The sequence below is a fragment of the Colossoma macropomum genome, unplaced genomic scaffold, assembly GCF_904425465.1.
Source record: "Colossoma macropomum unplaced genomic scaffold, Colossoma_macropomum, whole genome shotgun sequence".
Classification (NCBI taxonomy): domain Eukaryota; kingdom Metazoa; phylum Chordata; class Actinopteri; order Characiformes; family Serrasalmidae; genus Colossoma; species Colossoma macropomum.
In genome coordinates this window covers 25,804,894-25,818,265 of record NW_023494802.1, presented here as the reverse complement: position 1 = coordinate 25,818,265, position 13,372 = coordinate 25,804,894, and the positions used below count along the sequence as shown (strand labels likewise).

The 13,372-nt window shown below is 38.1% G+C and overlaps 2 protein-coding genes across 3 annotated transcripts; one reads left to right on the top strand and one right to left on the bottom strand.

Annotated features, from left to right (window-relative positions):
- Positions 1-1,262: 1,262 nt before the first annotated feature.
- si:dkey-190g6.2 (coenzyme Q-binding protein COQ10 homolog A, mitochondrial) lies at positions 1,263-7,661 on the bottom strand. Its single transcript, XM_036592027.1, has 5 exons — positions 6,822-7,661; positions 6,279-6,425; positions 4,090-4,282; positions 3,496-3,597; positions 1,263-3,378 (listed from the first exon to the last, which is right to left on the bottom strand). The coding sequence occupies exons 1-5, from the start codon at positions 6,956-6,958 to the stop codon at positions 3,211-3,213; spliced, it is 747 nt and encodes a 248-aa protein (XP_036447920.1). The 5' UTR covers positions 6,959-7,661; the 3' UTR covers positions 1,263-3,210.
- Positions 7,662-7,886: 225 nt separating this feature from the next.
- On the top strand, positions 7,887-12,747 carry si:ch211-148l7.4 (uncharacterized protein LOC563603 homolog). Of its 2 annotated transcripts, XR_005008470.1 has the most exons (3): positions 7,887-7,931; positions 9,950-11,681; positions 12,569-12,601. XR_005008470.1 is itself a non-coding variant. In XM_036592025.1 (2 exons), exons 1-2 carry the CDS (start codon positions 7,898-7,900, stop codon positions 11,482-11,484), a joined length of 1,569 nt encoding a protein of 522 aa, XP_036447918.1. In that variant the 5' UTR covers positions 7,887-7,897; the 3' UTR covers positions 11,485-12,747. The 2 variants fall into 2 exon arrangements, 1 of the variants encoding a protein (XP_036447918.1); XM_036592025.1 differs by having other exon boundaries at positions 9,950-12,747.
- The last annotated feature ends 625 nt before the right edge of the window (positions 12,748-13,372 follow it).

Here is a 13,372-nt window from a genome sequence, read left to right as displayed (position 1 = left end):
AATACTTTCATTGAATGAAATTGGTGATATTTGGCTAATTTTGGTGATTATAGTCCCCCAACCAAAAATATCTAGTCATCCTGTGGGGAATGTTCTGTGACCACTGACGAAGGACTAGAGGATGACCAACACAAATTTTGCAGCAACAGATTGTCTCTGCCTTTACATCTACAAGGTGCACCAACTAGGTAGGAGTGTCTAATAGAGAGGCCATAGTTTTTAAAAACCCCAGCATCCACTCACTCCAGCGCAACACCTGCCCACATGCTGCCACCACCACATCAGGCTAAGAAAGTATGCAGAGAAACAGGTTGCAACAGACTACAGTCTGTAATCGTAGAACTGCAAAGTGTGCCTATATGGTGAGTGGAGCTGATAAAATGGACAAAGGTGGCCTCAATGACGTGGCTATATATAATTAAGGCAACAGTATGTTGTATGTATACATTTTTTGGGGAGGTAACAAGGTTGGTTAAATGGTTGGTAAACTTGTCCTGCCCAGTGTTGCATGCTGTTATTGTAAAGTTTCTGCTTGAATGGGAATCACCATCTACACTATGCTGCTGAGGCTATGGTGTCATCCACTACACCATGAGTTGAAAGTATGAAATATACCCCCCACAAGTAATTGTACATGCATCAGTGTGTGTGTGCAAGATAAAAAATAGGTTGTTAAATGATGTCTGCAATTCCAAAATCAGACCACTACTGGACCCCTACACTATAGGGGATCCACATCTCTGTAAACTAGTGCTTCTCGCTTTTGCACCACTTGACTCAAATTTGCATTGGTCTTTGTAATGAGGGACTTCTGGACTGCAACTCTTCTATAATATCCCTTTCAGTGGTAGTTGAGTGTTCTTGTTGGCACGGTCTGACTATGTTCTTCACTGACATTGTCCATCACTTGAGGAACAGTTGATCTTTGCTTTTCCTTACATATAAAGCACGAGCATCACAGTGAGTGAGGGTGCAGAATTTCCAACCCCATTTACTTAAACATTTTCCATAGATCTAAATGCAGATGTCAATTTAGTTACTGTTCCTGTCATCCATGTCTCAATAATGACCCTCTTTCAGAGTCACATAGATGTGGGCATGCTTTGCTGCTTCAGGGTCTGTGTGACTTACCATAATTTCAAACCTATGAATTCTGTTCTCAGCCAGAAAATGCAGCAGAAGGATATCTGGTCATCAGTTCATAATCTAAAGCTCAGGTGTGATTGTGTTATGCAGCAAGACAAAGATCCAAAGCACAAGAGGAAATCCATCTTTGATGGATGGTTCAAAAGAAATTAAATGAATGTTCTTAAGTGGCCTAGTCAAAGTCCTGACTTGAACCTCCTGGGCCAGGACTATAAACAGACAGTTTATGTTTGAAAGCCCTATATTGTGGAATTCTGTGGAAAGCAATTCTGGAAAAAGGAGCAGAAAAATTTCCTTCACAGTAATGTGAAAGACTGATCTCCAGTTATAAGAAGCATTTGGTTGCAGCTATTGCTCAAGGTGGCGCAAGTTATTAAGTTTAGGGGGCAAATACTTTTTCACATGGGTAGTATAGGGGTGACAAAACTGTCTTCCTTCAATAAATGAAATGATTTTTTGAAATTGTGTTTAATCACATTTCCTTGTTTTATATTACAATATACATTGGATCTGACATGGCTGTGTGACAAATGTGCAAAAACAGGAAATAAGGCACAGCACTGCATTTTTCAAAGCACTGTACATGCCACAGAGCACAGTAGTTATATTATTAAAACAGCCAAAGAACAAACAAAATTGGTTGTTCGGAAGTATTTTATAGGCAAACAGAAATCAGTAACTTAAAGTTATGAAATGTCAAATAACCGGGACATGAAACTAGTATCTGACAGTGTAGATTTTATGCCATTTCAAGTTTTCTTTCTTATATTCAAGATTTTGGAGTGCTCTTAATTCAGTGTATTCAACTCCACAGTGATTCATCACTGCAGCTGTACTGTATATAGCTGGACATGGCACCACAAATATTTTTTCAAATGAAGCCTTTATATATGTACCTACATGATGGATAAAAAGCATAGAGTAAGTTTAATGGTCATGGATAACTACTGTAAAATTGTGATTAATTTGAATGCACATTGGTTGTTCATTAGTTCAGCTTTAAAGTGTCTGAATTTGATGTTCAGTATAACATTAATAATAATACTGCACAGGTAAAAATACTGACTGATTGATCATTGTGATTTGCACACACACAGAAAGGAAGTTTTATCCAGTATGCCAAACACAAGATTCACTATCACTGTACATTTTTTACTGCTGCAAAAAAGAATAGCATGATATGCTAATTATTGGTAAGCCTAAATGTAGCACACAGAAATAGTACTTACATGCACATGCACACCGTGAGCCTTGTGATTGCAATTAGTTGCAATCAGAATTTGACCACATTCAAAAGGCTCATCTTGACCCTTGTTAAGCCCTGAGTTATTTTCATTTATGCATATAATTCAATAAAAGATGAATTAGAATGCTAATACTAAATAAGCCCAAATACAATTGTATTACTTACTATGCGACCAATGAATCAAACTTTACTTGCCTGTGTTTTCATTATAAATACCCTATTGCAGGCTGACTAAGATTAGATAGACTTATGTAATGTTATTTTCAGTAAGCTATTACGATTAATTTGGTAGTAAACAGCAGGTCTCTTAATATTTCATTACTCTGGGGCTAAATTAAACCAACGTAAAAGCATTTTAAAAACTGCACATGAAATCATCTCGTGCGAAACAAAGCAACAAAAGGTCACAAAAAGAATCTAAAACAGAAACTCAGAAGACACAATAGAGACTAGATCATGGTCCTCATTCATTTTGCAGTAGCTGTGTACAATTTTCCAAATGCTAACATTCAGAGTTATCACACCTATCATAAGTTGCCTTTCAGCAGAGTTCATTCTTTTCTATGTTGAGCTGTGAGTGTGCAATAGTCTAGAGAAGGAACTCAAAACTCTTGTGCTTCAAGAAAACAGAAAGAAGAGTTGCAGAGTAGAAGCACTCTCTGAGGTAGTGGGACGTGCTGTTCCATCATAGTGCAGTGAATAGTTACCTTTTTAGGTACCTTAAATGGATGATTGTGATAAATGTTTGGAGATGTAGAGGATGGTTTTGAAATTCTATTGAGAGTTCCAGATAAAATGCATCAAGGCACATCTGTGTGTCACATCTGACTGACCTCATGAAACATGAGCTCACGTGGGATACGCGTCTCAGGTCCGTAGAGTTTGTTCGCTCTGTGCTCAAACGCAGCTACCATCTGCTTTACTACCTCGTCAAAAAACACTGTTGCCAGCTGGGAGTGGAGCAGCGAGCGGAACTCGAACGATATCTGTAAGGAGGCAATTGTCAACAAGAACAGTGGGCAGCAAGAACAGACATAGATAAGAGATTACAAATGTGAAGTTGACAGCCCAGCAATGATTAAGATAAGAAGCATACTACTCACAGAGAAATCTACTGTGCAAGTACGGGGGTAACCAGGAATACCAGGACTGAAACGCCATATTGTTTCCAGGTGATTAAAGAGTTTGCCATCAGTATAAACTGCCTAATGTAGGGGGAAAAAATCAAATAGGTGCACATTCTTAAAAAAAGGTGACAAAAAGGGTTCTTTTGAACAATGCTATGGAAGAACCACATAAATAACCTATTCTTGTAAATTAGGTGCACAAAAATCTTTTTTTAAAAAAAAATTTTTTTTTTTTGATGCAAAGCACCTCATGGACCTTACTTGCTACTAACTCATACAGGCTGAAGACTCTCCACAAAGGGATGCTATTAGCTCTCTAAAAGCTTTTTGTACTACATAAGAGTGGTGCTTTGCATTAATGCTACCTATTTAGTGTGCCATGTTAGGTTTAAAGAACCTCTTCACAATGTAAAAGTTTCCCTACCGCTTACAAGCTTTTCTTAGAACTGTGCATCCAAGCTAGGACCAATGTAAGAACCTTTATTTTCCACGGAGTGAATATTGTGATTGTATTGTATTGTAGTTATAATGCAAAATAAGGCTGTCTCATCAAAAGAAAATGGCACTTACTTTGACAAGGTGAGGGCGGACATGGCTGATCATAGATGTGTATCGCTCATTTACAGGGGGGAAGCCCACCTCAAGCTCAGCTTTGGCATGACCAGACCTTCTCATGATGGTTTGGGACTTCTTGCACCATGGCACAAAGTATTTGTAGTCATCCACATTGGCTACGACATCATACATCTCTTGCATTGAATACCTAAAACAACATGATGAGTAATTAAAAGTTAACAACAGCACTGACTAGCAGAATTGCATGACAATAGTGAGACATCAACAAAGTTATTGTTAGAAATCCGAGAAATTACAATCATTTTCATACATATCCTGCCCGCTTGGGTTGCTTTGCAATATTCTTCAGGTCATTGTCCATCTACACTGTGAAGTGCCATCCAAAAAGTTTTGAAGCATTTGGCTGAATCTGAACACATAATACAGCACCTCAGAATTCATCATCAGTAAATACAAGGGAACAAGTTCCATTGGCAGCCATACATGCCCATAACAGAACTGTACAGGAATTCTTTCTTTTAGATATTTTTGGGCAAAAACTAATTTGGTCTTCCTGTTTTTGGAGTTTTAGACATCTTGTGGTAAACCCTCTGTATTTACTCTCCTGTTGATTGTTGACTCTGACACAGGTACAATGTTCTTGATCTGGCCAACTGTTGTGAAGCGATTTTTCTTCACCAAGGAAATAATTCTTCTGTCTTCCACCACTGTGGTTTTCGGTGGTCTACTGGGTCTTCTGGTGTTTCTAAGCTCACCACTGTGTCACTTCTTGTTAGGAATGAAGCAGGTAGTTGATTTGGCCTCAACAAATATTTCTGCTATCTCTGTGATGGGTTTTTTTTTATTTTTCAGCCTAACGATGGCTTGCTTCACTGACAGTGATAGCCCTTTGGACTTCAAACTGAAAATTAACACGTACAGATTCTGAATGCAAATGCCACACTTGAAATCAATTCTAGATCTCTCTTTTGCTTACTTGTAAAATAATGAAGGAATAACACACCTGGCCAAGAAACCGCTGAGCTGTCAATTGTGTAATTTAATTTTGAGTCCCTAAAAATGTGGACAACGTATGAAAATGGTTGTAATTTTTACACCGTTTACCTGATCTGAATGTACATACCCTCTAATTAAAGTCTGCGCTATACACTACTATCCATTACTTAAAAACTCCAATATGCTGTGAGAGAAAAACTCAAATATTAACTTTATCAACGTTTACATATTTATGGACCTTCCTGTAGATGAGTTTAAGCTCTCACAAGAGGCTTTGATTATTCTTCATTTTTTTAGGGCGGCACATATGCTTGCCTGCTTAGTATGATGATGCACTGAAATGCTTTTATGAATAGAGATTAACCTAGACTCACTTAGTCCAGGTAAACTACATGGTCAGTAGGAACTCTCACTTGAAAATACTGTTTAGTCTAGAACTTGATCAGGAAAGCATCTCATCAAGGTTTGATGAAAATGCCAGGGGTGTGAGATCAGGCCAACCCAATTATTCTAAATAAGATCTCATTTACTTTTCCTAAACATGGTTAAGTTCTATTATATCTATCAGTGTTAAACTTAATCAATTTGGAAAAATCTAAACTTATTCAAAATGGGCAAATCCAAGGATTGTTTCTCAGGAGCCAAACTTCAGAAATAGGAGACTATTAAGAAACAATTTTGATTTTCCAAATTTCATCAAAACATTGTCTCACAGATGGCAATCTTGTGTATGATCTGTGTATTATCTCCAATCTCGAACCTTAGCTGAGTAATATTTAAATAAGAAGAAAAATGTAAGATGTTGCTTTATTATGTAGCACTCACCTACATCTCAGACATATTTAGACAATCTGTCAGTGCAGATGGAGATGTGTGTACTTTCCTCATTTATATTTACAACTTCTTTCAACTAAATGTTTATGTTATGCTCCTCTTTTCATCTAAGCACCGTTTAGAAGAAAGAATTCAGAAATCGGTTTCTCCTTGTTTAATGTAATAATATGTAAACAAATTACGTTTAATTTTATTTGTCCAGACACAAAGAAAAATGAATTTCATAAAAGCCCAATTGTATTATAATAGAATTAGTTAATGACTGGCTTTATTCTGAAATACAACCCCTTCAACAATCCAAAACAGTATGGCTTTGCATCAGGATCAGCATCGGGTTTGCATTACTGTCTTACCCCATTATCCTCCTCTCTGAATATTCTTTCCTCTTATTACTGAGACTAATGAAGCTCCTCCTGTGATGAGTGGGAGTTAGCTCCACTTCTTGGAAGCAGAGCATTCTTGGAGTCCTAGTCATTAGGATTCCACATGAAGACAAGTGCCTGTGAGAAAAGAGTAAAACTGGTTGCATGGCGTGCTCTGTTGTAATATTTTCTGTGTCAACAGTAGAGTCAGCAGAAAAGAGACTTTGTAACATCACACCATCTCAGACCTTCTAAGGGTATGGTTTGGTGTTTCTTGCTTCAAAGCCTTGTCCTGCTGATACAAGCAGCAGGCATGCCACAAAAAGGAACGTTTCAGGTTTAAATATTGCAGGGGTTATTTGAATAACAACTGAACAGCGTCATCTGATTAATTAGCTAAAATTGCGCTATATTTATCACATACATTAATGTGTGTTGGACTCAGTGTTTTACTGTGTAAATTACTGAGTTGCCATTGAAAACACCTCATGGATACCAGCTGACTGTCCAGAGCCAATGGATATCTCGTCTTACCTGATGGGGCACCTTATCCGGTCTGTACATATCTCTGTGCTGCCAGAACGTCCAGGACGAAAAGTGGCAATTTCAAAAAACTCACTTAATGTCCGTACACCCATGGGCATACACCGGGTACCTCCGGCGAATGCCATTAATTGAAATGACTAAATTGGTATTCAGACGATTCTATGCAGGATTCCACTCACACAACTAAGTTATGTTCACACAATGAAAAAGTCACCCAGTCAACCTAGCTACAGCGCTAGATGACAGCCTAGCTGTATCCTCGTACGAGAATACTGATATACAGAGACCGGCTTATTCAGCGAATAATTTGACTAACCACTTCTATCCTTATCGGCAGCCAGTCGAGTAACGTCTAAACCTGGAAACGTAAATTTATAGAGTGATCTCAGCTCCGGCTCGTTCTCTCTTTATGTGTCACCACAGTCTAGGCTGCCACCAAGTGAACTGGAGGTCGAATTTGTCACCGGAAAAATCGTGAAAAATGTATTCTTTAAATGTTTTATACAACAGTTGGTGCAGTTCATTTTATTTTTTCTGTGAAAAGGGCAACATACATAAAAACGACACTCATCATATTATGGATGATTTCTGGAGACTGCCTTTTCGGACCACCTCCCTAGGGGGCGATGTTAGGCATACCTAGCCTCTCCATTTCTCACTTTTCAAAATAAAAGCTCCTGCCATCCCTCTTTATAATGAATAGTTCGTGAAAAGAAATGTTAAAGTTTAATATTTACTGGGAAATACTCAATCAAAAAACTTAATGGTGTTCTAATCTGTGTCTACATAAAACTGGCTGTATTTCATTATGTGGATGGACCCACTTATTGGATCCGATATATTATTATAATTACTATAATTATTTCGATAATCTTCTAATGTCCTAAATATTGTTGTCCAGTGCAAGAACGAGTGAAAATGTATCTTCATTCACTCGTTTCATCCCCGCAACCCCTGGCTACCATAGAGACGTAAGGTACTATAATATGTATCGATGGTTGAGCCACGGAATTATGGAATTTGTAGTTTTGAAAACTGCATCAAGAAGTTTTGTATCGAAACGCATGGACTACCCGCTGGCGAGGATCCCAAATGAAAGTAAATCCAATTAAGTTACAACTTTGCTTCGTTTTCGGTTTTGTCAGCGTCTCTACGTTTGAACACATTAATTTTATGCAACTTCATTAAAACCTGAAGGAAATTCGCTTTTTGGCGCTCAACGTTATGTCTTTCCGCATATTGTATGAACTGGTGAGTTTGCTGTCAGTGCGTTACCTGCTGGCTGGCCTAGGTAGTTAGCTGTTCAGCTAGCTGCCAAAACTTTACGAGACATAATTGAAAATAGTCCGAGTAATTTCTATGAATTTAAAGTTTAGAGTTAAATAAGGGTCATCAGATAGTTAACGTCAGTTTCGCGGTATCAGATCAGACACCCGAATTTGTTAATCACAATATTTTCATGTAGTTTAATATTTACAAGTGACAGTTTATCAAATTATGAAATAGTTTATGAAATAGAGAATAACTTGCAGAATATGGCTACTGATCTTTTCACTAGCAGACAACGATAAACCGTAATCAGAGATTGTGTAAAAACTTTTACAGTTATGTATATTTATATTGTATATGTGACACTGTTAAGCATACATTGATTCTTTAAAGATTGCAGCGTTTACTTATTTTCATTCTGCAACTAATCTGCTAGATTACTTGTTTTACTTAGGGATTAGTCCTGGACTACACAACATTCTGAATTACAACCCCATTTTTCAAAAAAGTTGGGACCCTGTGCAAAAAGCAAGTACAAACAGAATGCAATAATGTGCTAATTATTTAAACACTATTTAATTGAAAATAGTATAAAGACAATATTTCAAATGTTGAAACTGAAAAAATGTATATATATTTTTGTGCCCATTATGAATTTGATGCAAGCATCAAAAGTTGGGACAGGGCAACAAAAGACTGGTAAAGTTGTGTAATGCTAAGAAAAACACTTGGTGTAACATCTCACAACTAATTATGGTAATTGGCAACAGGTCAGTAACATGATTGTGTGTAAAAAGAGGATCCCAGAGAGGCTGAGTCTTTCAGAAGTAAAGATGGGAAGGAGTTCACCACTTTGTGTAAGACTGCTCGAGCAAATAGTGCTCAAGTATATTGTTTCTCAAAGTAAAATAGCAAAGAACTTGGTGATTCCATCATCCATGGTACATAATATTATAAGATTCAAAGAAATATATGTATGCAAAGGCCAAGGCCAAAAAACAGTACTGACTACTCTTCGGGCCTTTAGCAGCACTGCATTAAAAACATATGATTGTGTGGTGGGAATCACTGCATGAGCTCAGAAACACTTCCAAAAACTGTTGTCTGTGAACACAGTTTGTCGCTGCATCCACAAATGCAAGTTAAACTCTACCATACAAAGAAGAAACCATATATATACACAGGGCCCAGAAATATCATCTTGTTCTATGGGCCTGAGCTCATTTAAGTTGGATTGAGATGAAGTGGAAAAGTGTCCTGTGGTCTGAATAATCAAAATTTGAATTCTCTTTGGTAATAATGGATGCCCTGTCCTCCGGGCTAAAGAGGAGAGCGACCATCTGGCTTGTTATCAGTGCACAGTTCAAAAGCCAGCATTTGTGATGGTATGGGAGTGCATTAGTGTACATAGCATGGGTGATTTACACATCTGTGAAGGCACTATTAATGCTGAGCAATATATTATTACATAATCACCTAATTGCAATTATTTGAGATCACTCAATCAACCAACCTTTATTTAAACTTGAAGTACACTAAGGGTGACCCTTATTTACAGTGTAGCCGAGCCAATATAGAAATCAGGGATTGTAAAAACATATCAAATGCTAGAAAAAAGTAATAATAATAATCATAATAGTAAAATTAATAGTAAAAATCAATCAAATCAGAATAAACAATTGCAAAAATAAGATCACAATTATTTGAGAACAATTATTTAAACTGATTGCAATACTTCTCACAGTCTTTAGATTTTACAATCATATGTTGCAACAAACAAATGTGAATTGTGTGCATGGCAGCTATTACATTATTAAGTGATCTTTTTCTTTTTTTTTATCTAAGAGGCTTTAAGATGGATTCTGTACATTGCTATTGGAGTGGAGCAAGTGGTGAGCAGTCCTTTCCAAAACCCAGGCCCATAGCAAACACATTATCCAGACTGGCTGAGCTGATGGCTTGTGTGGAGCATAGACAAGAAGGACATTCTCCAAAGTCCCAACAGTCCCGTTTTTCCATCTGTAAAGATTGCGGTCAAGAATTCTCAGATCTCAACAGTTTGTCCTGCCACCAGCAGAGCGAGCATGCCCTGCAAAAGCCTCATCGCTGTCATCACTGTGGCCAGGAATTTGTTCTTGGGTCTACCTTGCAGCTGCACAGATGCCTAACCAACCACTCGGTGTGCAAAGTGTGTAGAGGGAGGCCGCAGCAGGGCTCCTCGCGCCCCTCATTTCTTGCTGAGGCCTCGGGCCCCCATTATCTAAAGGAGCAATCCCACCATTTGAACCAAAGACTTCACCATGACAGCAGTCCCTATGCCTGTGCCCCATGTGGAAAAGCGTTCAGCCATAAGCAGGAGCTTCTGTGCCACCAGCAGGCCGGGGGCTGCCAGCCAGCACCACTGAGCCCCAAGGCATTCGCGACTTCTCCGGCTTTGCTTGCCCTTTCTCCTGATGATGCACCCACGCCTTCCTATGCTTCCCTTCCAGCCTCACCTTCAGAGACCAAAGAGTACCCATTTACTTGTAGTAACTGCCTGAAAACATTCCGTACTGTGCAAGGCCTGGCTAGCCATCAGCGTCTTGTTCATACAAATAGTAAGACAAAGAAAAAGAAGACAACTGCGCTTAACCAAAAGTTGAAGTGTTCTTTGTTTCCATGCCGATCATGCGACAGGGTTTTCTCTCAGACCTCTACGCTGTACCTACATAGGAAAGAAGAGCACAGACGGAAGACTTCGAGGATGAGACAGCAGAGGAGCTATGCGAAGTGCACCCGGCAGAGGCAGAAAGGCGAGACGTACCCATGCTTGCACTGCGGAAAGGTATTCTTGCACCATCTCACTCGCTGGGCACATTTCAAGAGCTATAGCACCCACTATCAGACCCACCTTGCAAACAGTGGCAAAATGGACAAAGTTGGCAGGGCTGCCAAAGACCTCAAAACAGCCAAAGGCCTTAAACTTAAACATGCCTCAAAACCTTTGAAGGAGTCTAAACTTTTTAAGACTAACAAAAAAGTAAAGAAGCAGCACCTACCTTTGAGGACCAGAAGGCAGGAGTTTGCAGACAAGGAGGCTGCAGAGATACAAGATGAAGATGGAGAGTTCCCTTGCACATCATGTGAGGAGGTCTTCAAGACCCAGTCTTCCTTGCAAAAACATGAAGAGGTTCACCGGTCCTCATACAGCCCAAACCACTGCAGTGTGTGTACTGCTGGGATTGCTCTGCCTGCAGTTGTGGAGTCCCCTGTGAATAGAGTCTATCACTGTGTCCTTTGTAAAGAGATATTTGTAGACCTGGTTACTTTTCTGCAGCACTGTACAACACACCATTGTGGCAATGAAGATGAAAAGGATGGTGACCAGCTCAGTGATGATTGAGAGGATTCACAGATTAATGTCTGGCCAGAATAACATAGGAATTGTGTGTTGCATGTCTTCCTCCTTTGGCTTCTCCAAAGAGGTAGTTTTGCATATTTAGCAGCCTTTGTTGTCTGTGAGATTTGAGCTTTTACTGCACCTTGAAGAGCCTTCATAGGTACTGAAACAAGTTCAGTCGCCAATGATCTCTTACAAATGTAAGTGAAATAATGCTAAACAATGTTTCTAAGAAAGATTAATGTATGGTTATTTGCTGTGATTCATCAACACCGTTGAATGTTAAACTCTTTTGGTAAAACATACACTGTCAAATATCAATTTCTATATTTCTGTTAAAATACGTTCTCACTGTATAAGTTACAGACCATTGTTAAATACCAGCTATATATTTGTAGATTTATTCAAATGCTGAACCTAAATCCTGCTGTGTACACTGCTAAATTTCTCACAGTATATTGGTGTAGGACAGTTTGAATCTACTTTTTGCATTAACATCTTTTTAAGACTAAAATAAATTTTATTAGCTCGTTAGCAACTTTCTTGACGTGTTATTTTTGACACTGGAACAGAACAACTTTGTTGTTAGTACTTATGTAGACATGTACACATATAGACCACAAAGAAAGGTATGATTCAGAGTATTGTTCTGTTGCCTCAGTTGATTATCATATTTCCCTGAAAAAGATGTGCTTATTCATTTTCTGTGCAAGCTACCCAAGAGGCCACTGAAACTAGTCTGTTGTATCAGATAAAACCACTTGGTTTTTTTCAGACATGCCTTGAAATAACAAATGTTTCGTGAAAATGGGAGTTTAAGTAGTTCTGTGGCCCTTATAGCTAAACCAAAAGCACCTTTAGCTAGCACGTTTCACCCCTGTGCCTTATTATACTCACCTCAACTAGTGCCTTGTGGTAGCATGTGTGCTGGGCCTGCATATTCCTAAAGCAGCTGAGTTGGAGTGGGATTTTAATGTAGATCAGTACTGCTGTGACATTACTGTATTTTACATTCTCTCTCAACAACAGAAGTCAGAGACATACATATTGTCAAAGACTGTCTAAAGATGTTTTTGTTCATTCACAGACTCTCTCCAAATCTACTGCTATGTTTCAAGACACATGGAAATATTATGCAAGCGTTAAAGCCACTGTCATCGGTATGTGGGTTTGTGAAGATTTATGTTTGAGATTATCTCCATAGTATGATATAATCTCTTATTTGTTTAATTTTTGTTGGGAGATAAATACATGAATGGAACACAGTGTGCCTTTGTATGTTATTATACTACTAAATAATGATTAGTTAAAGTAAACTTGATTACAGGAATGTCCAAAATAGCTTTCTATTTTGAGTCAAAAGCTCCTGCAGCAAGTAAGATGAGCACTCTCTTTGAGCTTGGCTATTCTAGTGTCCTATACAAGTATACTGAGTTTTATTTAACATATATAATTCCTTACTTTTAGGCTACTATTTTGCTCATTTTAGAATAAAGGGGAGGACATGAAACTATAAAATAACACATGGAATTATGCTGCCATTAAAAAAATTAAAATAATCTTAAGATTCATTAAGTATAAAATAATCTTAAGAACCATTAAGATTCTTAAAAGTAGCATTAATGACATTGTTAAGCACTCTTAATATTCTCTCCAGCAACTTCATAAGGAGCCACTTGGAATGGTTTTCCAGCGGGCTTGAAGATGTTCCACATAGGCTGAGAACTTGTAGGTTGTTTAAAAAAAACAATTTTTTGTCATTGCAAAAAGAAACGAATGTAAAAATATGCATACCTAGGCATGACCTGCACTATTTATATTTGTTTAGGTAAGAATACTTGAAGAATTTATGTATAGGCCTGTAGATAAAAATGCTTTTAAGATTATAGAA

Coding starts and splice junctions, on each gene's coding strand:
- si:ch211-148l7.4 (XM_036592025.1), top strand. CDS start 7,898: ATGGACTACCCGCTGGCGAGGATCCCAAATGAAA. Junction 7,932..9,949: donor GGCGAGGATCCCAAATGAAA/GTAAATCCAATT, acceptor TTTATCTAAGAG/GCTTTAAGATGGATTCTGTA.
- si:dkey-190g6.2 (XM_036592027.1), bottom strand. CDS start 6,958: ATGGCATTCGCCGGAGGTACCCGGTGTATGCCCATGGGTGTACGGACA. Junction 3,598..4,089: donor TCCGCCCTCACCTTGTCAAA/GTAAGTGCCATT, acceptor CCCCTACATTAG/GCAGTTTATACTGATGGCAA. Junction 3,379..3,495: donor CTTGCACAGTAGATTTCTCT/GTGAGTAGTATG, acceptor GCCTCCTTACAG/ATATCGTTCGAGTTCCGCTC.